The sequence below is a fragment of the Hylobates moloch genome, unplaced genomic scaffold (genome assembly GCF_009828535.3).
Source record: "Hylobates moloch isolate HMO894 unplaced genomic scaffold, HMol_V3 SCAFFOLD_5, whole genome shotgun sequence".
In the NCBI taxonomy this organism is placed as follows: domain Eukaryota; kingdom Metazoa; phylum Chordata; class Mammalia; order Primates; family Hylobatidae; genus Hylobates; species Hylobates moloch.
In genome coordinates, this window is record NW_026652280.1 from 54,368,252 (window position 1) to 54,395,039 (window position 26,788).

Sequence of the window (26,788 nt, forward strand, 5' to 3'; positions counted from 1 at the left end):
TTCTAAAATACTCTATTCTCCCTAATAATTTTTTTCCTAGCTTATGGTGGGATTATAAATCATACTACCACTCTTCTGGATGGGGTCTCTCTGGGCATGTGATGTGATTTAATGGTGATGCAGTGTGCTTACATACTGTCGCTACTCCTTCACCTTTCCAACTGTCCATCCTTGATATCTACCAGCCATAGCTCTTTATTTTGGTAACAGTGAAACAGAAGGAAGTTTCAATGCTTTTTAATGAAAGCAATCAGATGATCAGAATAATTGATGAGGGAAATAGGCCCTAATTTTGTGTAACCCCAAATTTTGACTTCTCTTTTCTTTCTCAGGTTTGTTTCTAAAAGAGTGATTATTTAAACCCATATTTTCCCACCTTCAATTTCTTACCTTTCTTGAATGATATGAACATTTATAAAACAGTCAGTGTAAGAAGTTAACTAGAATTTACTATGAATTATAAATGTCTTCAAATAGGAACTAACAAAATAGTATAGCCATGAGTAACAAGAGACAAATGTATTTTCCTAGCTCAAAAATAATTAGCACATGCTCTGGGAATTTTTTTTTTTTTTTTTTTTTTTTACCTTCACTACAGCATCAATTTAGTCTGTTATTCATCCTCTTCCAATTCACTGATTTCTGGTGCTGTGTAAGGTGGTAGGCAGTTTTGCAAGAAGAAATAGACCAGTCTTAGGTAGTATCTTATGAATGAAGGTGATGGATTTAGAATGACTCATTAGATTGTCCATTCAACAGTCAGTAAACAAAATGTATTGACTGCCTACTCTGTGGACAACACTATGGGAGATTTTATTCAGGTAGATTTTTTATGGCATAGAAGTAAACAGCAACTGAACCCATAACATTAAATGAGATGATCTAGATGAAGATACCTTATTTGGAAGATCTCAGTGGACTGTGTAGGGAGGGACATGAGTTGGTCCCTTGGAAGAGACTCCAGAATGTGAATGACGAGAGTAAGCCTAATAAAGCATCTCTCTCCGTGGGAAACTTCGGCACAGTTTTTTCGGTGTTTAATGTGAGACATCAATGAGTTCAAGTGTGTAGAAAGACAAATTTTGAAGAAAATTTGTTAGGAGACAATTTTGAACTTAAAAAAGATTATTTTTTGTTCTTTATTAATTTTAAACTTAAAGTAAACATTATTCTTAGAAATAAAGTGACTCTTTATTCATAAACTTCAAGGTAGTAAATTCCTTCCATGAGACATGTTTGGTATGATCCATGGAAATGACTCCATCTTTAACACCGAGTTTCGTTTTTAATGCATACTTGTCAGATTCTTCTGAAGACTCCACTCAATTATTTCCTGGTTTTTGACTATTGGGGATACCTTTGAAAATAAAATATTTTAATACTATTTTATCTAATATTTAAAGGGAATTCAATAAAACATTTTAAAAATGGCTCAATTTTTTTACTCAATTATAAACGTAGTAGTAGCTTAAATTTATATCTTCATGGAGTTTAGGGTTTTATTTGTAAAAATAAATGCATTAGATCATTCTTGCATTGCTATAAAGAAATACTTGAGACTGGGTAATTTATAAAGAAATGTGGCTTAATTGGCTCACAGTTCTGCAGCGCTAGCACCTGCTCCACTTCTTGGGAAGCCTCACGGAGCTTTTACTCTTGCAAAAGGGAAAGCAGGAGCAAGCCTCTTCCATGGGAAGAATGGGAGCAATAGAGAGTGGCGGGGAGGTGCCACACACTTTTAAGTGACCAGATCTCGTGAGAAATCACTCACTGTCGCAGAGACAGCACCACGCTTTGAGAGATCTACCTCCATGACCCAAATACCTCCCACCAGGGGCCACTTTCAGCATTGGGAATCACAATTCAACATGAGCTTTGGATGTATCAATAAATATACTTAATATACTTAAATAAATATTTTTTCTCCCTGGTACTATAAAAATTGCAACTCAGTCATTTAAAACAAGTATCTATAGGTTTTTTCTTTTCTCTTCCTTTTCTTGTCTAGCTAGTTGGCCAGAAGCAATCTTCTTTAACCCTGGCTCTATTCTGAATTGTCTTTCTATTTCCCACCAACTGTAAGCAACTGGGCTGGCATGTAGTAGATGGGATCTCACTCAGTCTGTCCCCCAGGCTGGAGTGCAATGGCATGGTCACAGCTCACTGCAGCCTCAAACTCCTGAGCTCAAGTGATCCTCCTGACTCAGTCTCCCAAGTAGCTAGAAATACAGGCACAAACCACTACACCTAATTTTTTAATATTTTGTGGAGATGGGGTCTTGCTACCTTGCCTAGACTAGTCTTGAACTCCTGGATTCAAGTGATCCTCTCACCTCTGCCTCCCAAAATGCTGGGGTTATAGGCATGAGCCACCACACCAGGCCTTGTAACAGTTTCAAACTCAAGAAAATTATTCCCATTTTAGACCTCACATCAAGTCCTATCTCTCCCAGTGAGTTTTTTCTAGCTCTTCCAGACCACATTAATCTGTCACTCTCTGACATGTTCTGCCTTCTCTTTGCAATACACCAAAATAGGCACTTGGTTCTGAACTGCTTTGCCATATCATTTAGGCAAAATACTTAAGACACTTTAATTTTTGTGTGTTTTATTTCCCCAATTATATTGTAATGCCTTGAGTTTAGGGATCACAGTTAATATCTCTTGGTTGTTGAGGTGTTGCCATGTGCCAGGCATTATGTAAAGTGTTATATGGTTTCTTATCAGGACATTAACCACCGCTGTAAGACAATAGCATCCTTTTAACTATCACAAGAATACAAATTAGAATATTGATACATTTGTTTTTCAATGAATTATTTGGGCTTCTCATCATTAGTGGCTTTCATTACATTTCAATAACCGTTTTTTTCCTCTTTCTTCAGTGACTTATTTTCATACAAATTCAGAATTACTTAGAAAATGACTAGGCTAAATTAATAGAATGTCTGAGTTACTGAGCATTTGTGGAAAGCTGCTGGCTTATTACTTTCACTCACAGGTAGTATCCATTTGCTTGCCAGCAAAATACTGGCGCTACTGCTCTTAAATATATGTTGCATTTGTGATTAATATATTCGTTCTTGGGATGGTAATGTATATTGCTATAGTCCTTGAAAACAGCTTTTTCCTTCTAGCTAGCTTAAACCTTTTTACACGTTCTTAACTGCTTCTCCCTTCCCATTCACCCAACCTTGTCACCAACTTGTGATTTTGTGTTATTAGTCGTCTCTTGGTATTCATGGGGGATTGGTTCCATGATGCCCTGCGGATGCTGAAGTCCTTTATAAAAACATGTACATGCTCTCATATACTTTAAATGATCTCAAGATTACTTGTGATACTGAATGTAAGTGCTATGTAAATAGCTGTCATAATGTATTGGTTTTTTATTTGATTATTCTTATGGTATTATAGTATCATTTTTTATTTTTTCAAATTTTTCAACCAGAGGTTGATTGCAGATGAAAAATCCACAAATATGGAGGGCCAACTAATTTTTAAAGCTATATTTAATAAACATTTGTTTAACCCTTGTTAATTGTCATGAAATTTAAATTAGTGGATTCGAATTGAAAGAAATTTTAATGTGGTTCCAAAGTCCACTTAGAAGGGTGAAAACTACTCACCTTTGACAACAGACAGTTTATATCATATTTTATTCCATCCCCATAATAACCTGTCAAATAAAGAGTAATACAGGCAGTAAATAGTACCTTTAGTAAATAAGTAAGCATTAAAAATTACTGTGTAGTGCAGGTGTGCTACATGGTAGGCATGGTACCAAGCATTTTTATATAATTCTCACTTACTTTTCATATCAACTCTAGGATATAGGTTTTATTATTTTTTCATTTGCAGAGAAGGAAACTCGGTCATTTAATGATTTGTCACACAACTAACTATATAGCAAGTTAGTATTACAGAAAGAAAATCTAAAGATTCTTTCCTACTAAGACTGCTGGATATATTTGGAATGAATACGTTATAGCATCATTGTACAATATCCTGATTTCAGGGTTGTGACCAAATCTGACACTGGTCCTTCCTTAAAAGCCTTGAAATAGAGGGAGCTGAGAGCTATGGGACATAGCTGGAAAAAATGGCTCTGTAACTTTGGCTTTGATGTTCCAAACATATAGCAATGATTGATAAAATATAAAGATAGAAAAACAAATGGACTTAGTCAAGTCCAAAACAGTTCTTCATCTTTGAGATCCAGAAACCAAATGAGAAAACCACATGGTTATTAAGGCTAAAGCCAGGGGTCTGCTGAACATTTTCCAGCAATAGAAAGTGGTAATTATGATTTAATCCCTATGGGACAAATCCAGATCCACTATTTGAAGCAGGGCCTGGGAGGAAATTTCTTGTTCACAGCAAGAGACTGGGGAAAAGTAATTCTGTTGGCCACTACCAGGAACTAGGATTTTTACCTGGAGGATTGAAGGAGTAGGAAGAAAGACACAGTTTTGTGACATAAAACTGAATTACCCATGTGTTGCCTCTGTGATTTACCTTGCAATGTCTCTCTATCCCTGCAGCACAGCAGATAGGCAGCAAATGCCTCTCTGAGACCCAGCTCTGGTACAGTAGCCTGGGATGCCCTAGTAGAACCAATGGCCAAACTACTGGAAAGGGAGAAATGAGCACATAGAAAAAAAAAATCACTACAAATGGGCTTTCAACCAAGATTCCAAAGTATGTGAATGAATCAAACACTAGTAAAGCAGGAAAAAAAAAAAGAAACTAATTATTTTGAACAGTCTGACAAAGACTTTGAAATAAGCATGTTTAGAAGTTCAGAAAGATAAATGAAGTTATGATTTCCACTGAAAAGAGTGACAAATTATGAAGCAAATCCAAGCAGAAGTAAAACAAAAGCACTTGAATGTTTAAAACTAGAAATGTTGGAAATGAAAAATAGTCATTTTAAATAAAAGCTTTGCTAGATAAGATAAACTCTAGACTGGTCAGCTGTGAAGACAGAATCAGTGTTTTCTAAGAGTACAGAGAAGATGATCTAGATTAAAACATAAGAAGACAAATAGATTCTTAAAATATGAATGAGTTAAAATACATGGAGGATAGACTGAGAGGCTCCAATCTGTGTCTAATAAGAATTCTGATAGAAGTGAATGGAGGGTGTCTTAAATAGACTTAATAACTGAGTGATTTTAATCACTGAAAATTTTAAGAATTGAGGACATAAGTGAGATCTCAAATTGAAATTATTATTTTTGTATTGAGCAAGACAAATACACGTAAATGTACAGTTTAAAACATGGCAAAAAAAAGAAAACTGCAGAACATTGAGGACAAAGGGAAAATCTTGAAATAGACTAAGGGAATAAAGAGCCAATTCTATCCTATGAATCTTAGTCAAGAGTCTAGGACTGGGAGCCTAACGCTAACGTGGCTACAGACAGTTCCTTCGCTCTCATAAGTTACTTTTCCTACCATTCCTGGCATTGTCAAAGACCAAAGCACTACTTAATTATATGGAAAACCTCCTTTTGAAATGTACCTAAAATGTAATTGTAAATTTACCTGCAAATGATCAGAATATAAACTGTGTTAAAATCCAGTGTGTGAAAGACAGTAGAATCCTGGCTTGGTTATAGCTGTATGACTTTAGCCAAGTCACTTAATTAATCTATAAATGAGGATAATAATCCCTCCTTTATCTACTCCTACAGGACTGTTTCAAGGGATTTTTTTTTTTTTGCATACAAGTTCTTTATAGACTAAAGTATGAAACAGTTTATAAAATTATTATTTTATTATACAAATGAATGTGAGCTATGGTTCCTGACTTCTTAGAGTTTATATATTAGATTTATGTAAAAAAAAAAAAAAAAAACTTCACAGACAAATACCAAAATGTTTGCAAAGCTACTTAAAACAACTAAGCACAAATTATTTTTGGTGCATATCAAGTGTAGGAGTCTAAAGTGAATAGCGGAGGTGGGGTTAATCAGGTTAGGTTGAGCTTCTAAAAACTACATGTTATGAATTATCCTATTTATTTTTTCCAGTTTTTATTGTGAAAATGTTCACGTATACACCTAGAGTTTGTGATGTTTAACATGTAGCTATTTACTTATATATGACTATATATGTTTTTTTTGAAAATTTTGAAAGTAAATTGCAAATATTTCATCCCTAAATACTCAGTATGCATCTCCTACCAAAAAGAATGTTTGCCCACATGACCCCAATACCATTATCACATCTAAAAAAGGTAACAGTAACGTCCCGATAGCATCTAATAATCAGCTGAGAGTCAGATTAATATCTAAATTATTCTCAGTTGCCTCAAAAGCCTTCTTATAGCTGTTTCTGCTCCCTCCCCCCCAAATCAGGATCCACACATTACATTTACTCAAGTCTTTTCAGTCTCTTTCATCTCTTCACTTTTTTTTCCCATGACAATAGGCCATTTCTTTTGAAGAATATTCTGGATTTGAGGGTTTTTTTTCCCCCCTCATAGTAATAGTTGTTCCTCTTTTCAAAGACAACAGGCCATTCCTCTGAAAGAATATTCTGGATTTGCATTTTTTTCTCATAGTAATATTTGTTCCCCTATCCTTGTATTTACTGAAAACTGGATTGTTAGGCCTAAAGACTTAATTAGATTCAAGTATACATTTTAGATAAGATACTATATTGGTGATGTATACTTCATATTGCAACGCATTGAGAGGTACACAATGCCATGTCATTTCCATTCTTAGCGATATTAAGCTAAATAGTCTGGTTAGAGTAACTACCATCAGCTAAATGTATTGTAAAGATATATCTTTTGCTTTGCAATGATCAAAGGATGAAATTTGAGTATCTCGGAATAACCTGTCTTCTACTAGTTTCAGCATCCATTAATGATTATCCTGAACCATTTTATTTGGCATTGCAAAATGGTGAATATCTAATTTTGTCATCCCTTCTGCTGTCATTCTTCTATAAAGAAAAGCTTTCACTCATCAAATCGGCACGACCTACACTTCCTCCTTAAAAAAGCAAGGTGCTTCTGACCCTTTCATCGCCAATTTTCAGTAAAAGAAATTGATGTAATAGTTACCTTGCATGGTAACAACTTAATTTTTTTTCTTTTCTGTTTTTGAGGATTACTGTGCACTGATTTTTTTTTAATCCACTCAGTATTTTGGTAAAAGAAATCAAAGCAGTTTGATTTCTACAAAGTATAAGTTTTAATAATTATTATTTTAAATTACTTTTTAAAATTTGGTAAGACTAAATGTGAAGTCTGAGTCCTATTGGATGGAATGGAGGGGAATAGGGTTAATCAGAATAATTTTTTAAAACTATATATTATTAAGCATCTCTAATCATTTTTTTAATTTATGAGATGTTCTTTTTACAAAGTCTCTGAGTACCTTAACCAGAGTGTAACTGAAAACAAGAATGTCAAAAAGGCACATTTAAATTGTTCTCAAAATCAATCAAAAATAATGAGGTGCTAGGAAAAAGTTGTATCCTTGATAATTACATCTATCAGTATCAGAAAACAAAAGAGAACAATCAGGAAATGACAATCCCACTCCCAAGTAGCACATTTAAAAAGGCTAATGAAAAAAAAGTCTCTTTTAAAAATGTACTAAATTAGCATTTCAAGTAAATTGACAACTTAAGCGTTGATAAAGGCCAATCTGGGGCCCAAACAATGGAAGTTCTGTTTCTACTTTTATCTGCTTTTAAAAGAAATTATCTCACTTGACTTTTTTTGTTGTCTTTTATATAAATGTAAGTAATTGTCCTAAGGGAGGTGACAATCCTCATACACTCTGCAAGGGTCAGATCATACCTGGAGTATGGCGCTTCATCTGGGGTTCTATTTCTTAAAACATTGACCTGGAGATAGGTAACCAGGAAGGGAGGTAATTCCAAGTATTTCTTACATTGTGCCTCTATGTTCAGTCTGAAAAGGGGCTAATGTAATTGTCATATTAGACAATGGATTCAACCTCTTCTTTGTAGCACCAGAGCTTAGAGTTAGGGCCAATGGGTGAAAGTGGCAGAAAAGCAGATTTGGGTCTAGAATTAGGAAGAATTCTCTCATAATTTTAGCCATACAGAGGTGGAATAAATTTACCTCCAAGGGAATGAGTTCCCCAAGGCTGACACCGTTCAGAGGTTATAATCCCTTTACTTAAAGATGGTGTACAGGTGTGCAGGGATCTCTCAAATATTTTGCGAAGAATCTATAATTATAATGGGAGATGCTTTAAAGGTCATTTAACATCACCGTTTTGAAAATTGAGGGTAAAAATGAATTTTACATCATGGCTTTAAAAAGAAAACCCTTAACACATCCCAATTTGCATATCATTGCTTTGTATTTGGGAAATGCGAAAATATGGCGAAGTAGAGTTCAAGCTTCAGTATTTTAAAATCATGGTTCATTGTTTTTGATCACAGTAAATTCTTATCTAGCCGTAAATTTAGGAGCTTATAGATAAGAATATGGCTTTGTTAATAAAAAATATAACATAGCATTTTAGACACTGTTTTATGAGTGGAGAGAATTAATGTTTGAATTATCAGTAGTGGCAAAAGCATTTTCATTCAATGATAAAAGAAAACTTGTATGTGTCAGTTCATTTTGAAGATAGTAGTAAGTGCTGGCATTTTATTATTTTGGCTTTTCAAGTGATTTTATTCTTTATTATTAGACTAGGAAAAAAAAAGCCCTAGTATATTCTGCCAACATATTCATCAGTCATCATTTTTGGAGACAGTTTTCGACATATTGTATGTTTTACTGTGCTAACAAGAGAAAAGACTAGCCATTAAGTTTATGTTTCTTTGTTTTTCAACAAGATCACATATCAGGAATAATGCTAGAAGTATGCTAATAAACAATAGATAACGTAGGTCATCAGGGAGTAAGAAATATTTTCTAACTAGTTCTAAAGGGAAATATTGTTAAAAAAGGGATAGATATTATTTACGTAACACATGTTGCTCTATATGTCACCATCAAAAGCATCTTATAAACAGCTCAGTGTAGTAAATCTTCCTTGGTGATTGTCAGGGTGTTTGAAGTCCGTGTTAGATTTAGATTCAGCACATTCAGTTCGCAATATGCCTAATGTACAAAGACGGTCAGATGATTTAGACAGCTTCCAATGGAAATATGCCTGTACTTCTGTAGTTTACAAGGAATATTGTCCACTGTTGCAGAAGAAAATATTATGTTAAATTACAATAATTAGGAAAAATTTATATTAATGGCATTTATAATTTTAAATCTCGAATTATGCTAAATGTTTGTGATTAACTTTGATTTTGTTAAGTTCTAAAGAACTTCGGTTCCTTAAAATTGATTGTAATTTACAGGCTGGTATTTCCTTATTAATACCATTAGTAAAACAATTTTATATGACTTCAAATGAAACGATAATTCTGTAAAAAATGCTTATAAGAAAATGTCATTTATGTGATTTTACAAATGTAATTTTCTCAAGTTTGGGAAATTTTAAAAATGGATTATTTTCATAATGGTTTATTTTGTCTTCCAACATGGTTTTTAATTACAAATATTAAGTTTCATCAAAAAGGAATTTATGTAAGTATGTGTTCTGGAAAACACAACTAATACTCTATTTATTGAGTTCATCTAATAGGTACTGGGACTCAATAATAAAGATGTAAAATTATAATGGCTGCTTTATGATTCAGAAATCAGAGCGCCTACTAGCATTTAGAATCAAAGGAACGTATTTCTCTTCCCAGCTGTACGGCACCATGACATCAGGCAAATCTTTCTATTTCTCTGGACCTCTGTTTCTTCATTTATGCTGTAAGAATTATAGTAAAAATCTTGCTCTATCTACTTCACAGGACTGTTATGTAAAATGATAAAATAGTGTTAGAATGTTCATTATGATATTATTTCTTTATAGGATGAGGTACATATTTAAATACTAATGCTTAGCAACTTCTAAAACATCATTTAAATTGTAGACTTTAGCTGAAAACTATCTCTCTAAATATTTTAGCTAGAATCCGTGAATCTTAACTTATTAGCCATATTACTAATGGATATCTAGAAGCAACACCCCAGTTATGTTGGTCAGAATGAAATTGTGCCTGATCTTCAAAGACATTGGTTTCTGAAACTCTGTATTTTTTTTTTAATACTCATGTTTTTTTAAACTGTATTTCTGTAATACTTCTGGTTTTAAAAACCTTCTGTTTTTGAGTTTAGGGATCTTTAAAAATATATTATGCCATAATTATGTGCTTCTGTTTCTTCTAAATGTCTGCAAATGAAAATATAGTGTTGGGATCAAGCCATAAGGTCTAATAAGGAATTCGTGGAACTTGGGCCAAGCGGCCCTGTAGTTTAGTTTGTTTCTTAGCAACATAGGTAAGACCAGCATTTCAGAAAAATGTTTTTTAAACAAAGAAACAATGAAAAGTCCATGTGTCTAAGTAACTCTGTTTAATCTTGTTTTCTCAGAAGAAGACCTATCAATGCATCAAGTGTCAGATGGTTTTCTACAATGAATGGGACATTCAGGTTCATGTTGCAAATCACATGATTGGTGAGTGACACTCTAAACTTTATTACAGATAGATGTTTCTTCTACTTGTGTATATCACCATTAAACAGAGTTAAAGATGAATTAATTGTTCAACCATCAATGTTTTCCTCAGCATGACTGATTTTTTTAAATTTCTGTTATTAGTCCTGATAAGGTATTAGCACATTTTATTTTCTGCAAGGGCTAGTTTAGACTTCTGCAGAGGATTATATATCTACTGCCAGTGAAAACACAGGTGATTAACAAATTAAACTTCTAATCATTTTTGCATTATTGAAAACTAACAGGAATGGTTAATGAACTGGATGTTAGCTTTCCATAGAGTTTTAGACAGGTTTTAATTTCAGAAGTTATTATGGTAATGGCACTGCTGTGTGTTGCTTAAGCATCTTTGTATCAAAATCTAAAGTAGTGAGTTTTTGTGATAGGGAAACATAAATAATTTAAATAGCCATAAAATAGTTTTATATGTATGGTTTCAACAGCCTGGAAATAATCATGATCATAAAGATCATGTAAAGAATTCAGTAATCATTTTTTATTCCCCACCAAATTTTCCATAGACTTTTATAAAAGTGGTTTGGGGAAAGATTTCTGAAGTTACTCCAGGCCATTGTTTTTGGGATTTTCCATTTATCACATGGGCTAATACCAAAAGGATTTTTTTTAACTTATTCATATTGTCCCATTATTTCTTAATTCCTCACGGATTACTGCCTATGTTTTTTAATTTGGTAAGCACTTAGTAATAACGCTAAGCATTTTACCACCCAATTAAACTTTATCAAGCAGATCATTTTTCTACTAGTGCAATGACAATTGCTATTACTTTATGCTATTTTTGTCACTCATTTATGTTTTTTATACTATGAATTTTTTATTTCATACTTCATGGTATTTCATAATACCTTAAATAATTATAATATTTAAAAAGTCAAATTAACCTCATACTCTCCTACTATAAAACTCTGTAAGACAGGAAAGAAAATTCAGCATTTTAGACTATGAACTTGTTTTCAGGGGGGAATAAGTTTTATTGTATACTAATTAGAAATATTCTAAGAATGCTTAGTGGAAGGTTGTTCCCCTGTCATTTCTGATCATTAAAGCTATAACAAAACTTCCATTTTTCTTATGTAAATTAATGAAGATAAATTCAAAAGCATGTTGGAAAATTGATTGATAATTTTTCAATAGGATGTGCTTTATAGTTTTCAAATGATAGGTCTTTCGGGGGCTTGTTGCTTATAAATGACTAAGAGCTTATTTGTGCAAAACGGAACTTATACATAACAGCTAAAATATTGATCAATTCGTCTCTATATTTTCCAGATTTAAGTATTAATATTATTAGTGATTTCTCATATATTAAATAGTATATCCTTCAATGTGACAATAGCGTTGACAACTTTAGCGAGTGATTAGAAGATAATGGCAACATGTAGGAGAGATTCAAATGTTTCCTTGCAATTCCCTTCTGTTTGAGATTGTAAAAAATACCTTATATAAACTTTTAAAACAGCTTTTTAGAGGAGAGGAGCAGCTTAGAAAAAATGAGTTCCTGCCAAATGATAAATGTTAATATTTCCCGTCTCTTTATTTCTTGAGTAGACTGTGTTGGTGTCAGTCATTCATGATTCTACCTCATGCTGCACTTTTAGATAGGCTTGAATGAAAGCAGTTCTTAGAAGTTTGCAGTTTATGGGAAATTCAGTGAAATTTTGTGGTCATGCTTCTCATTAGTTCTATTCAATGTAAACTTATTTTTGTTTCTGGATTTATTATTTATCCCAGTACATAGATGAATATGTTGAATATATTTTCACCACAATGTTAATACTCTTTTGCACATTTAGAATTTCAACTGAATGTTCAGCATAACAGGACTTTTTGATTTTCCAATTTTAGTATCATTTTGCCTATAAACATTAATCAGTTTGTTTTGTCTTCTTTTTAAATTGCTTTATATCATTCCTATTTGTATTTATTTTATATTCCTTGCATCATTAGTGCTTTCCCAAGGCTTTTTCCCTTCTACCTTATAGTGGATTAATAAGACACTTACCTCTTGGGACCTGAGCATTTAACAATTCACCTTTCATCAGAGAAGCACATTCCATTCCTTTTCACAGAGGGTCTAGTTATTTAATATTCATGCCATTTTTAATAATAAAAATATGTAATTCTCTTGCACTTGAGGCCTAAACAAATGAGTAGCATCCATTTAATTGTTTTATTTGTTGACCATGCATCCAAGTCCTTACACCCCATTCGTGCTGTTAGTATCTAGAGAGAATGGAAAAACCAAGGGAGTCACAAAGGCTAAGATACCCCTTTTTAGAATTCCAATGTGCTATTTAGTCTTTCAAATGAGGCAGGCTGCATTATTTTGTTAGCTAAAATACCTCCATTGAGGGTAGGTATTTTTAGGCTGTGTATCTGTGTGTGGTTTTTTGTCTAATCAAAAAATAATCTCAACTAGACATTTAATAGAGGAATGGGGATTAGGGACTATCTGAAAAGCCTCTTACTCCTTTTGTTAAGAGGGTATATAGTGTTTTTGCAGATTTTGTTTTACATTTCAATCAATGTAGAGGAAGGATTATGTCACCTGATGGAAAACAAGATCTACAGACGACCCAATGAGGTGTAACTTTAAATTCCTTCTTTACTCAAGTCATTTGCATTTGCTTCTATGGCACCTATGTTTGTGTGCAATCTCAGTGTCAAGCAACTGCCACGCATCTTTCTGGATGTGCTGGTCTCAGGCTGTTGGCCAGGGACACTTGTGAAAGGGAAATCATCAATGTTTCTATCAGGTACATACCAGAGGTGCTCTTCTTAAGTGTAGTTTTGCAGCAAGGTGTGGACACATGGTCTGAGTTGCGAGAATAATTACTCAATAAAAATGCACTAGGGAATTGACTTATGTCTATTAAGGAAAAAAAGAAAACCTCCCTCTTCACCACATTTTGACAGAGTTTCAGTATGAAATCAGACTAGTGACTATTCAGGGGTTTCTTTTCTTCTTTACACACACACAAAAAGAGCTACAAAACATTTTAACAGCTTTCCTGGGGAAAAGATTTCCCTCTTTTAAGATCTGTGCCAATGAGAAAATTTTTCCTCTCTTCCTTTGTTCATTTCACATAGTTTATGTTGGCTTTTGACCTGAGAATACAACAAGATACCAGTGTGTATTAGGTGCTTTAATTTCCTATTCACCCTTCTCTTTTCTATCAGCATAGTAAATATTTATTGTTATTTTCCTCTTTGAGCTGTTATTATTATTATTCTTTGGTATGGATTAGCACAAATAGAGATGAAACAAGAGAAGTTAAATGTGTTTAACCCAGCAAAGGGATTGCCTCATATAAAATTATGAGGCTCAACAGCATAGTGTAAATTTGTAAGTGCTCTGAATAAAGGGCTGTTAGGCATGAGATAATATAAAGAGATGACATTGCCAAGAACTATTTATGAGAAGCTTAATTTTTTCACTCTGATAATTCTTGACCAATAATTACCAGCCTCTAATTATCTATTTTAGTTAGAAAGAAATTTCGATCACTATGGAGGTTGGCATTGCAACTAGCGCATAAATCCCCAAAGAGACAAATGTGTTCCAAACAGCCACAAACAACTGTCTCATGAAACATAGTGAGCAAATTGCGAGCGGCTGGTGGTAGACAACCAGCAGTACACTCACCATCGAAGGCCAGTCAGCTTGACAAAGGAATGATCAAAGGGGAGAAATACCATTATCCTTGGAATTGATTACTATAGTTATGGACTTTGGAGGACAAGTAGTCAGGATATAGCTATGGCCATTTCCAGGCCTCCCTTTCAAAGTTCATGGATGGAGAAAATGAATGGAATAGGTACAAGCCATTTACATAAGGATTATTTTTTAAAAATATCCTTAGAAATGGTTACTTAATGCATTTTATTTTTTTCGTCTGACTAGAAAGACCAGTGTTGTAATGGCAAAATTGTGTCTAAGTGTCAGAATACCCCGTTTTGTAAAAGAGGAAAATCCAGAAATAGTCACTAATAAACGTGTCCTAGACAGATCAAGTGTAATATTAAAGCATTTTGAAGAAACAAATATGTTTATCTCTTAGAAAAGCAGAACTAGAATTTGGGATTGTAAAGGATAGCTAATAAGAAAATACTGATGCAAAAATACTGACTTTTCATTTATATCTCTAATAAATACTCAATATTTTATAGATAATCACGGTTTTCAAAAAACCAGGAAAAGATTAAGCTCTCTCCAGCATATGTAGGAAGATACGTACTCTATGTGTTGTGTTACACGTGATATATATCACTGATGTCAAGGCATAAAGAATGAGTAAATCCGTTCTTAACAGTGTGGTGAAATTTTAGTCTGTTCTTGTGGCAGGTGGCATTCATACATCCTGCAATTTGTTTGGTGCCCAAGGTCACAAATGGCATTCTTTTCCTTTCATTTCTTTAGTGGGTGGTGTACTATGTGACTAATCTTCATTATCGTTTTGCGACTTTCAGTATCACCTCTGAAGCATTTCAGCTTGAGTGCACTTGCTTTAGAAAAGACTAAAACCAGTATTTTGAGGTTCATAGTAGTTTAGGATTTTATGTCCTAAGGGAAAATATCCAAATATATGGATCTTTGCATAGGAAGAGAAAGGTCCATGTCGCCCTTTAAACTCTTGCTTTCACTGACTGGTTTCAAAAGAATGAATAGAAATGGGTCAACAATAATGCCTATGTGTGTGGGTATACATATGTGTTTATAATCTCCATGCTATCCTAAGAAGCTCAAAATCATTGAGATTTTTTGGAACCTTGATTTACGTTCATTCTAAATGAGAAGATGACTGAACCCTTTTTTTAAAAAAAACATCTTTATTTGATTGCTTACAAAATTCAGAGAATTAAGAAACAAGCATTTGATGTCAAATATGATAAAACACTGGCTTATTTCATCAAGAGCTGGATTAAAAAAGATGAAATCTGGGCAGTTTAATGGTAACAGAAAGCTACCCTCATGTGGGCAATGCTGGCTTATTTGAAAAGCCCATAAAGGGTTTCTACATGGACCATACAAAAGGGATACTTTCTCTTTAATAGCCATCTGTACAGGAGAGATGAGAAGTGGGCCAGGTCATCTCTCCTCAGCTGTCATGGTATTAACGTAGGTAATGGAGCAAGCTGGGCGTTCTGCTGGGTGTTGTTTTTCATAGATGTTCATCGATTTACACAGATAATTCTATTTATTTCTTAGAGTTGGTCCAAGTGAACCAGGCAGAATAACAAACACCAAAGCATTTCAAATGACTTTATCTTTGTTTAGAACATAACTTTTGTCTAAAAAATGGTGTCACACCTACTGTGCAGATGGCTGCATGATTTGTAAACCAGCCAAAACATTTAAACAAATGTGTGATCTGGGGATAGATTAAATAAAGGATAAAATGGAGTGTGGGCCACAAGTTCTAATAATCAGATGATTTTAAGTTGTGTGCAGTGTGGAGTGATGGTCACAGAGATAGCAGGGAACACTTGCCAATGACAGCAAGGTGCCTTATAGATCTCAGGATGGAGCCTGTGGCCTGGTAGGCCTCAGTTTGAGAACCGCACATTTGCTGTACAGCTGGCAGCTCTGTATGGGGACATCAGATAAAACTTATGTAAAATGAAGTGTTATTGCTTAGTATGAAATTGTTCAGAGAGGGAATTTGCAGACAGTAACTGAAAACAGAATTCATGGTACCAATGAAGCAGACTGTAAATATGAAGAGGGTTTAATTATCTGCACAATTTAGCAAAAATTCAAGATGTATTTAGAAAGGACATACGCGGGCATAAATATAGCATAGCTGTACTGCTTACCAAGTGCAAAGAGGGGGCCACAGGAACTTACCAAGGCTCCATGTGATCAGCCTTCCTAAAAACAAAGACAATTTAAAAGAAACTCAAAGAAAAATGACTTTTTGGAGGAAGGCAGAGTTTTTAAGAGCTCATCGTGATTCTTTGGATTCTCATTTCTTAAAGAACTTGGGATAAAATCTTCAGGTCTGTCACTCAATTTCAGGGTTAAGCTATTAAAAGACAAATCATGTGTTTTAGCTTGTGTCTAGCAGCTTTGATTTACAAGAATAAAAAATACTGGCAGTTAGTGTACTTTTTAATTTATAAACCCCAAAGATAGCGTGCTAGACATTTCTTATGATGTTAATTTTCTGTGAGGCTGAGGATTGTGGCTGAGGCCACAGATCGAAGATTCAGTGTCTTATTACTCTTTAGAACACACTGCCCCTAAAGGGGCCTCAGAAAAATGTTGTTCTCAAGGAGAATTACTGGATGCCAGCCTGTCTTCCTAGGCTCAGCACAGAGACGCTAGGAAGAGAGGCCCTACCGGTTGGATACGGCCATGTGACTGGCTGACATACAATGGCAGGGCTTCTGGATCTCATTTTGTCCTCACCTTTGACTTCCGGTAGAATGTACCACTAATGTATCGGTTTTTCACTCACTCTTTGATATGTTCATTATCAGATGTGGGTGTCTGTTTCTGAATGAAGGTTGCAAAGCATTTCCAAATGGAGGGCACTAAAAGTCATCAGTAATACCTAAAAAGATATAGATCCCTGCACACTCATGCTTGCCCATGCACACACACGCATCGTGACCTATTTCCACAGAATCCGTTCACACACATCAAAGGAAGAGGTCTCTGATGACCTATTTCCATAGGTTATTTCCTAGTTTCAGGGCCATTAATAGCAGTAAACAAAGGAAAGGGAGCCAATATGGAGAGTGGGTGTTGAACTTCAGCTGCTCATATTGTTGCATTTGGTGAGCTGATGGGGTTTCGTAGGTCACCTTTAGAATTATGCCTATGACAGCAGTAGCTACCTGCCAAGATTGCAAGGTATCTCACAGCTCTCAGGATGGCGCCTGTGGCCCGGTAGGCCTCAGTTGGAGGGGTACACATTTGCTGTACAGCTGGCAGCTCTGTATGGGGCAGCCGTGTGGGCTGTTAGGGAGCTGGAAAGGAGACAAGCATGAAATTTCTTCTAACCCCAACTCTGTTTTTCTGTACTGTTGGCTGCTTCTCAGTTCCTTGACAAAAAAACCAATCAGGCACCCTTTAATCCGCCTGTGATTACCACTGGTATAAAAAGAGAAGCATAATGAGGAAAAATGCCTCGTTTTGTTGCCTTCAAAAGCCAACAAATTGGAGTTAACTTGACAGGAAGTGGCTTAATAATTAGATTATTTATTTATTCCTGACACATATCCCCCTGTTACTAGTCTCAGGAGACCCTGTAGATGGTACGATTTTCAAGCTGCCATTACTTCGCTGTCTTCTGTGAACAAAGAAGCTACTGTCTATCAGTCAATTAAATGCAGTCTTTAAGCAGAGGCTGCTAAGTCCTCAATGGAGAGAGCCCTGGGACATTGTGGCTGATGATTCCTTTCTCTGTACTGTACATCACACTCTCAACTGCAGTCCCCACAGAGATGGAATAAAGTCATGCATTAAAATATCACTTGTTGATTTGTTTGCTAATGAAGAGCCATTGAAATGTTTGTGTATTTCTATGGCAAAATTGTAGATAAAAGGGCCTGCTTGCCAGCATATTTTAAGTCCATCTGCTGTGAGTGCTTATTTAAGAGTTATTAAAATTAAAGTCAACAAACAACAGAATTTAAAAAAAAACTCTGAGGTAACAAGCGTTTTCTTACTATTTTCATCAAATTAAGTGAATCAAAGCAGGAGAAATAGAGAAATTGTATCATTTAAGTTCATGCTTACATTGCGTTAATTCAGACACCTTGTTTTCTCTGACATAAAAATGTAAGTCTTCGTCAGAGTTTTGGGGAACTGCATCTTTTAAGTATGAAAAGAGATTACAGTCTCTTCACACTTTAAGAAAATAATGTTCTTTAGGAAAATAATGTTCTTAGAAATTTTACTTTTTTTCTTTAAGATGAATGGCATTTTTCTAGCAGTTTATCTAACTTAGCGAGCACTTGTACAAGTTTTTCCACAGAGCACAGTGAGGCTTTTTAAACCAAACTAATAAAACGCCTGTGAGACGTACATATCAGATGCAATCTTGCAGCCACATGGAACGTACAGAAGTATGACTTTTCTTCTCCATTTGTTCCTCTTTATGTTTTCTTCTTCTTTTTCTTTTTTTTTTTTTTTTTTTTGCATTACTTTATTTCCATTTAAGTAAGCGGTGGGTGACATTTCTACTAGACAAGGTTTTTATCTCTTAATTCATCGACCTAGTACCATGGAGTGTTCACTGTGTATAAAGCATGTCTTCACTGGAGTTCTCTGGGCTTCCATTAATTGGCTTTATATTTTAAGAGTACATCTGTTATTGAGCTGAAGGTCTAGAGGTGGAAGACTTGGATAATATTCTGACAGCTCTCTGATGAAATATTTAGCTATGGCTCTGTTATTTAAAGGGATAAATTTGGAATATTAAACAGAGGCCACTGAACTTTGAAAAGAGTTCCTTCTTTTCATCAGACTTTGTAAAGAGTAAGTAAGGCTTTAACTATAGTTTTCATGATTACCTGACAACAGGCTGTAAAGAATTAATTCAAGCCGTCATCAGATGGCTGTATTTCTTATTTCTACCCTGTTATTCGAAGTCATTTTGTTAGAAAAAGCTTAGATACTCGGAGGTGTTCTATAATAGAAATGAATCTGAAACCCTTTCATTAATTGGTGATTAATATATTTCAGGATTAGTTTAAGCAGGGCTCTACCTCCTGCCCAGTCAAGTATGTTCTGGTTAATATCCAATTATCTGCACCTTCGTAGTTATTATGTCTTAATATTTCGGATATGATAACCAGAAACTTGAGAGTAATGCTAATGAGAAGCATAGAGCAAGAATTAACCAATGACATACTCAATGATCCTTGGAGAGGAGAGAATCTCTTTTTTTCCCCATAACACATTGCCTCGGCATCTTTTGAGCACTGAGTGAAAAGTAAGACTTTCAATTACATCAGACAAAAATTAGAAAAATCAGTCGTTCTCTCTTTTCAGTCATATTAACCTGAATTTACAGTGTTACGCTTCCCTAAAAACATTATTTCAGTTCATTTTATGAGGGATAAAAATAGAAAATGGAGAGCCTGTTTATATTTTCCAAACAGGAAACATCATATTCTTTATCTTTTCCTTTTATCACAGCCACAAGTTGTTACACTCTCAAAGGATGTTTTAATCCAGATTAATTTGGGATCCCTTTAATAGTTCACTAAGGAAACACTTTTTCCTGCTACCTTTTCTTCCGTTTCTCCCCAAATTTAGCACCATGCTGCATTCAGATTTCACCTCTATTTATTTATTTATTTATTTATTTTACATGTCAATTCACTTTTGAACAATCAGACTTAGCTCCCATAACTGTGCCTGTTAGGATGGGATGCACTGCTTCTAACGATGTAGCTTTAAATGGCGACTTTGTGCATTGCCCCTTTATATGCTGTATTGTAATGAAGCAACATCAGTAAATTGCAGTGAAGGGTGATTGTTGCACAGGGATGACAACTACACCTTGGGGTCCATTTGCACCAGATTATTCTTTTTATTGTTATTATTACTTCCCATCTTCTTTACTCTCTTGCTGCCGAACTTACTGTTGGCCACCGGTGCAACACAGAGGGCATCTTGAGGAACACTGCAGACGTCATTTTTTTCTCTTATGCACATACCAATCGCCATTCAATTCCAAAACCAGAGACCCTGGGTGGTTTTGCAGTTCTTTATCGACGCCTCTTTACTTTGTTGACTTCATTTATAATGTCTCTCCTCTTCATCTTCTTAAAAGAACAAATTTACTGTAAATAAAAGTGACACATTTCACCCATTTTGTATAGATGTTATAAATCTGTAGTCAAAATGAACAACTGTTGCCCATCCTAATTTGTCCCTTTCCCCAAAGAGGTTTAATAATTCATTTTAAAATAGAGGTCTAGATGGGATTACTTCTTAAAAGATTTGTATTTTCAATATCTTTTTAGGTTTCCTTAAGACATAGATAAAGTCATTATGAATATTGTATACACTAGTTGTTTTCTTTACAAAATAGCCTGTTTCCTGCCCCTGGTCTACTGTTTTTACCCAGTAACTAATAGCAAAATAATGTGGATTGAAGTCAGAGATTCTGCGCTGTTATTGAACAGAATTGTGAACAAGCTTTTAACCAAGGGATAATTAGATGTGTATTTAGGGGCGCTATTACTCCTTTTGTTGTCATAATTTTAGTACCTGTGTCCACTTTTTTTTCAAATTGTTAGTGCAGCTGTTGTTTTGTTTTTCTCTCTCTGAGGCTGGGCTGTTGCACAGCATTCAAACTAAAATCTAGGATTAGAACTGACACACCTTCAATAGAACTATCAAGTCTTTTAAAACTGCTTGGCCAGTGACGCCAGTCCCACGCTATTCAACCACACACACTTCCGATTGTGGGCCAAAGAGCATTGATTTTTAGCTGTCATTTCTAGTGCACATACTGTAGAATTGAAATTTAAACCTTAATCCACTCAGTAATGCAATTAATTTTTAATGTGCAGTAATACTAATTGAAATAGCCTGAATTTAGTAAGTCACCACAAGACATTTTCAAAAGCAAGAGTCTCCACTGAGAACTGGGAGGACAGATAATCATTGTTAGTGTTTACAGAATAAATGTGAACTCTGCAGATCTCCAGTAGATAGGGGGTTTTCTTTAAATTAGTCTATATTATATCTCTTCGAGAAGAGAAATACATCGTCAAAGAGAATTCCTACTTTCTATCTACTGTAACAGGTTAAAATATGCTATTAACTTATTTAAAAGGCATAATTGTAGTTAGAAATATCTTAATGTATACAAAATAATATTCACCCATTTTTTTAAAAAAAAATACAATTATGAGTAGGTGCAAATGAAGTCACCTGCCAACAATGTCACGGTCAGGCAAGAGTCTCAGTGGGTAATCTCCTTATATAATTATGTTTTTTGAGATATTATTTCCAGATTCAATGAATATATGTGCTGTATCAGCTGTCTATAAATCTGTTGCCTTGTTTTGATGTATTTTTGGTGAACCAAAAAATATAGCCTCCCCTGTCTATTTCAAAGCTATGTTCCTTTAGCTTTTACATATTATTTCGAAATGGCCTTTTAAATGTTTTGTGAAGCTCTTTTTTTCCCTAGCCATAGTAAAGCAAATTTTGAACAGTGAAATCAAATAGGTTTTCAGTCATTTCTACACTAAAAAGGTTCTCTAACCACATTTATCTGCTAGTAAATGAGGACTTTTTAAAATGCATCAGTTCTGCTGATGAATGGGCTTGCAGAGTGTTTCAAATGAGCACCAGCATTAAGTTGAAGAAGGCAAACCTTGTATATCATGCTTTCATGGCTCTCACATTATACTATTTAATACGCTGATAGCACTGTTAAATATTTAGTAAAGGTTCCCTTATAACCCTACCATCTATTCGAATGGGATTTTAAGACTTTTTTGCAGCGCATAAGTAAAAATGATGCTGGAGACCTGGAGGCAGTTGTAGCGTGGCTTATTTTCTAAATGAAGTGTAGGGTAACGTGGTACAAATGAGTTCAACAGATTCACACCTACTGAATACCTCAACCAATTTACATTCTTTGATTAAAAGTTCAAACTGGCTTTCATTTTGTCACTAAGTCGAAGTGCTGTTAGCATTAATTACATAGAGTACTAACTTGACATTATAGCATGTTAGTAAGAAGACCTTAATTGTGATTATTTTAAGCTGTCCTAACATCACTTGAGCTTTATAATAAATATTTACATTTTTTTTAACTGAGTAGGGGAAGGGGAAGAAAGAGAGATGAGGGGATATCGATTTATAGTCCATTCATAGCATATTATCAAATCAAATTGGGGTATAGTATATTGAATCTTTTCAGCCTTTAATTTGGGTATGCTGGAGCAAATAATGAGTATTAGACAGATACTGTTGTACACATGGATATGATGCATAATAGATCACCTTTATCAGTTTTTCGTATAATATTTGATAGTTATTACCCAAATAACAGTAATTATTCTTTTAATCTGGAGTGAAAATTGGTATCTAGGAGCCTTAGGCAAAAATATTGCCAGTAAATATGATGCTGACTTCATTACTGTCATTGCGTTGGTAGGTTTGAATTCACGTTTAAACCTTTCCATGCTTATCAGTATTATTAGTTTTGAAGGTGTAAAGGTAAAGACTGGTCGTTTGTTCAGATTTATATGAAATGTGTGTTTGATTCTTCTAGAAGCCTATTTGCTAGACTCTAATTTTCATCCTATTTTATATGCAGCCAGTGACCACAGTATTCATTCAAACTGCACAGAGACACATCTCATCTGTAAAACACGGCTTGCTGATCTTATTTGCTACTTGTATTCTCATAAGAAGAAACATAGGTTTCATTATGATGCAGTGGAAGTACATTTTGTTTTGAGATTACGTATATCACATATATGTTCATACCAAGAATTTTATAATAAAGAATGAATAAAGGAGATAGCTTTAAGTATACATGAAGGAGAAGGGAAGGGAAGCGAAATGGGCGTCACATATAGGTGTGTTTAATATGCAGTGCTTGATGTATGTTGACCTCAGGTTACAAGAGTAGAAAATCCCATTTTCCAGCTTGTTTCAAATATAGTAAAAATGCTGCTTCAGTTGCTTTATGCTACTCACATTGGGGAAGGTGCTTATACTGTGATAATTATCATCAAGGAATATTAATGCGTTCAGCATTTGTAACCCAAAAACTCATTATAGCTTAAGCTGTGCATCATCTGTGAAGAGAGAACTTTGCCAGAATTTGCTCTTCACAGGGGTTGCCTCCTGCTTGCTGCGGAGTGGTCAGAGTACTGCAAGAGGTCACTTAGGCTATTTTTGAAAGCTGAAGTTTTGCAGTTTTTGAATCACTACCTTCTGTCCAAAGAGCATATCATTCTTGCCTCAAAATGTCCTTCTTCTAATTGAATGCATGGTAAAATGCAAAATATAATAATAATAATAATAAATAAATAAATAAGAGGTAGCTGTATCTCATTATGTAGAATTCAAGAAGGTCAGCACATGTATTCCATATCAAGATAATTGAAGTATTGGTGTCTTCTCTTCTGTCATGGAGCAAAGGGATTCATTTACACCAGTTTCCTTAATGCAGGTGCCCTTGGGTTTCAGAGAGAAATGCCCACTGGGGCTCCACATTACAGCCCTCTGGCTGGAAATTGTGTAAATAAGACTGCAGGGTCAGCCTTCCTTTTTCGGTACCAGTGTCTATAATTAGTCTGTGATGACAGTCCTTTATATGAGCCTAAAACTGTTCCTGGGATCATTCCTCATACATCTAAGACATCTATCTAATGCATAGGTAGATATTTTTGCATGTATGTTTAAAATCATTCTCTAGGGAGATATTCACTTGATGGGAACTAGAATCTCTGGGTGTATTAAGAATCCTATAACTTCATCTGATCAAAATAGCTGGTTAGGCAGTTCCATTATAAATTATAGGTGGTTAGTTTCCTAAGAACATTGTGTCCTCACCTGTAGTGGGGCAGCTTGTTGAAAGGGAGCTGTGTGCCCGTGATGTTTTTACGTGATTAAATCCCATTATTTTTCCCCAACTGATCCATTGCTTGTCATTTCCCATAAGTAACATTGCTCCATGCTGCATGTTATGGTTTGTGTGGGCCAGGCAGAGAGCACTAATACTCAGTTCTATCAGGTTGTCTGGTATTGCAGGACTGCTATGTTTCTGAGGTCAAATTGTGAACCTGGCCTTGCTCCTGGGAGGACTAAAAAAATATGTTTCATAACTTCCCATAGACCTAAGAGAAGAGGAGGAAGGAAAAACACGAAGCCCATAGGCTCAGTTTAGATGAGCTGAAAGGTTGGAATTTATCAAGCAGGAAAGCTGACCGTTGTGTGGGAGGCTTCCTTACTGTGAGGGATCACTGCCGTGGGTGCAGAATCAGTCCTAGCTGAGGCCTTTGGGGGATAGGGTAATCATTCAAATAGCCCAGCAGGCACAGACACGCAAGCTGATCATCTGGAGTAAACCTGCTGAAATAGGAATTTACTTACCTGTTAAAGTCACTTACATGAAGGAATACTGATAGGATGAGTACCATGAATTCAGGGCAGATACTGTAGGCTGCTTCACTGAAAGTAATTTAATTTGTGCTGTTGTTGTTGTTGTTGTTGTTTTGAATGGGGCCGGACCTTTATTTTATGCAGCAGAGCACTAATGCCACAAAATGGATGGATTTCCTGAACCAGAGACAGGTTCTCAATCGTTTTGGGCTGGAATGCTGGCAGTATGGTGGAGAAATACAGTAGCAGCAGATCTTCTGTAAGGATGTAAACTTAATAATCTTTATGAATTTTGAGTAACTCATAACTCCACTTCCTCACCCAAAGAAGCATTATGAAAAGATTGCTTCTAAATCCTTCAGACATTCTCTGCACTTATGATAGATGCCATCCTCTTTACCTTGAGGCATTGGAAAGAAATGTGGGTTTTTCTTTTTTTTTTTTTTTTTTTTTTTTGCAAGAGATAAAAACATATCCTTTAGAAGGAGCAAATTGTATTTTCATGTTTTAAGTTCACTATTTGCACTTGATGTGGTGAGATACAAATGTGAAGAATTGCTTTTGACATTATTTCTGTGTCTCCTGTATCCCAGAACCACTGCATTATTATGCTGAAATGTGCCATCACATGGGGTAAATGTGATGTTGGAAACCTGGAAATAGTATGTATAATATTGCATTCTATGTCCAGGGTGCTTAGGATAATTGTAACTTCTTTAGTTACTAAAACAATTTAACTTATCTTATTAAGGATACATTATCTTATAAGGATACATTGGCTAAAACTACATGTGCATGTGCCTTTTAAGAAAAAATTATAATCTTCCAAGTGTTGTGGGTTTGTTTAGGGGCAAAAAAGGGCTTTCATTTCTAAGTGAAAAAGTTATTTTAACTTTCTCTAAAAGTCTGTTTTACATAATCTACACCTGGAACTAACACATACTATGTTATGAAGTAAACTTTAAAGTACATACATCAAAGGTCTTAACTTGCATGACTGATTTCAGAATTCTAGTTCAGATTTTCTGTCAGTAACTATGGTTTTCTATTTTTATGGTCCTTTTTTAAAATAAATTTTTGTCATCTTTGTGTATTTAAATGTGTGCGTGTGCATGTGTGTGTGTCACATGCGTACATCTGTGTTGACGTGTACCCGCCGGCAGTCTCTTCCACCACACACTCACTGCCGCAGTGCTCCCTGTCTTGTGTTTAGCGTGTTTCTAACAGCTTAGGGAGATGGTACAAAAGTGAAATGAAAACTGTGGAGCTTATATTGGAGTCTGATATTTGAAAGAGAGATATTTGAAAAGGATGTTTTTTGGCTTGTCTCCTTTTAGATGTAATTGCTGCTTCATTAGGACTTAGAAGAGTTTCCTGTGGTTAAATTTAATCAAATAGCTCAGAATAACAAACTTGTACACTCAAAATTCCAGGACAGTTCTCTATAAGAAGCATGGTTTTCCTAAGTTTAAAACAAACACATATACACACATGCACACACGTAAACACACACACATCACTACCACCACCACCACCAACTAGTTTGTAAAATGCTGTGAGTGCCGCCTCAAACCTAACTTCCCTATTGGTAGTGATTTAATAAATGATCATGTATAGAAGTATAAGTCATAAGAGCGAAACCCCATCTCTACTAAAAATACAAAAATTAGCCAGATGTGGTGGTGCCTGTAATCCTAGCTACTCTGGAGGCTGAGGCAGGAGAATTGCTTGAACCTGGGAGGCAGAGGTTGCAGTGAGCCGAGATCACACCACTGCATGCTCCAGCCTGGGGGATAGAGGGAAATTCCATCCCTGCCACCACCAAAAAAAAAAAAAAAAAAAAAAAAGAAAGAGAAGAAAAAAGAAAGAAAGAAGAAAAAGAAGTGTAAGTCATAAGAAATCCAGAAATACATTTCAAAGGGTTTGGGGTTTGTTTGGTTTTGCATTTGAACAGGTGTCAAGCATTGATTCTCCTGAGCCATGATATGAGGTTGTTATCATTACTTTTGTTATACAGACGAGGAAACTGAGGCATGAGCAGAACAGAGCTAGTGTGCAT

At 35.1% G+C, this 26,788-nt stretch overlaps 1 protein-coding gene across 5 annotated transcripts in view; it reads left to right on the plus strand.

Moving 5' to 3' along the window:
- ZNF521 (zinc finger protein 521) overlaps nucleotides 1-26,788 on the plus strand; it is a 290,644-nt gene that overhangs the window by 145,872 nt on the left and 117,984 nt on the right. For 4 of the 5 annotated variants that reach the window (XM_032152612.2, XM_032152610.2, XM_058438547.1 and 1 more), the window contains one exon: nucleotides 10,487-10,571. In XM_032152612.2, the coding sequence (XP_032008503.1) occupies nucleotides 10,487-10,571 (85 nt within the window). The remainder of the gene's footprint in view (nucleotides 1-10,486; nucleotides 10,572-26,788) is intronic. The other variant, XM_058438548.1, reaches the window with a different exon arrangement.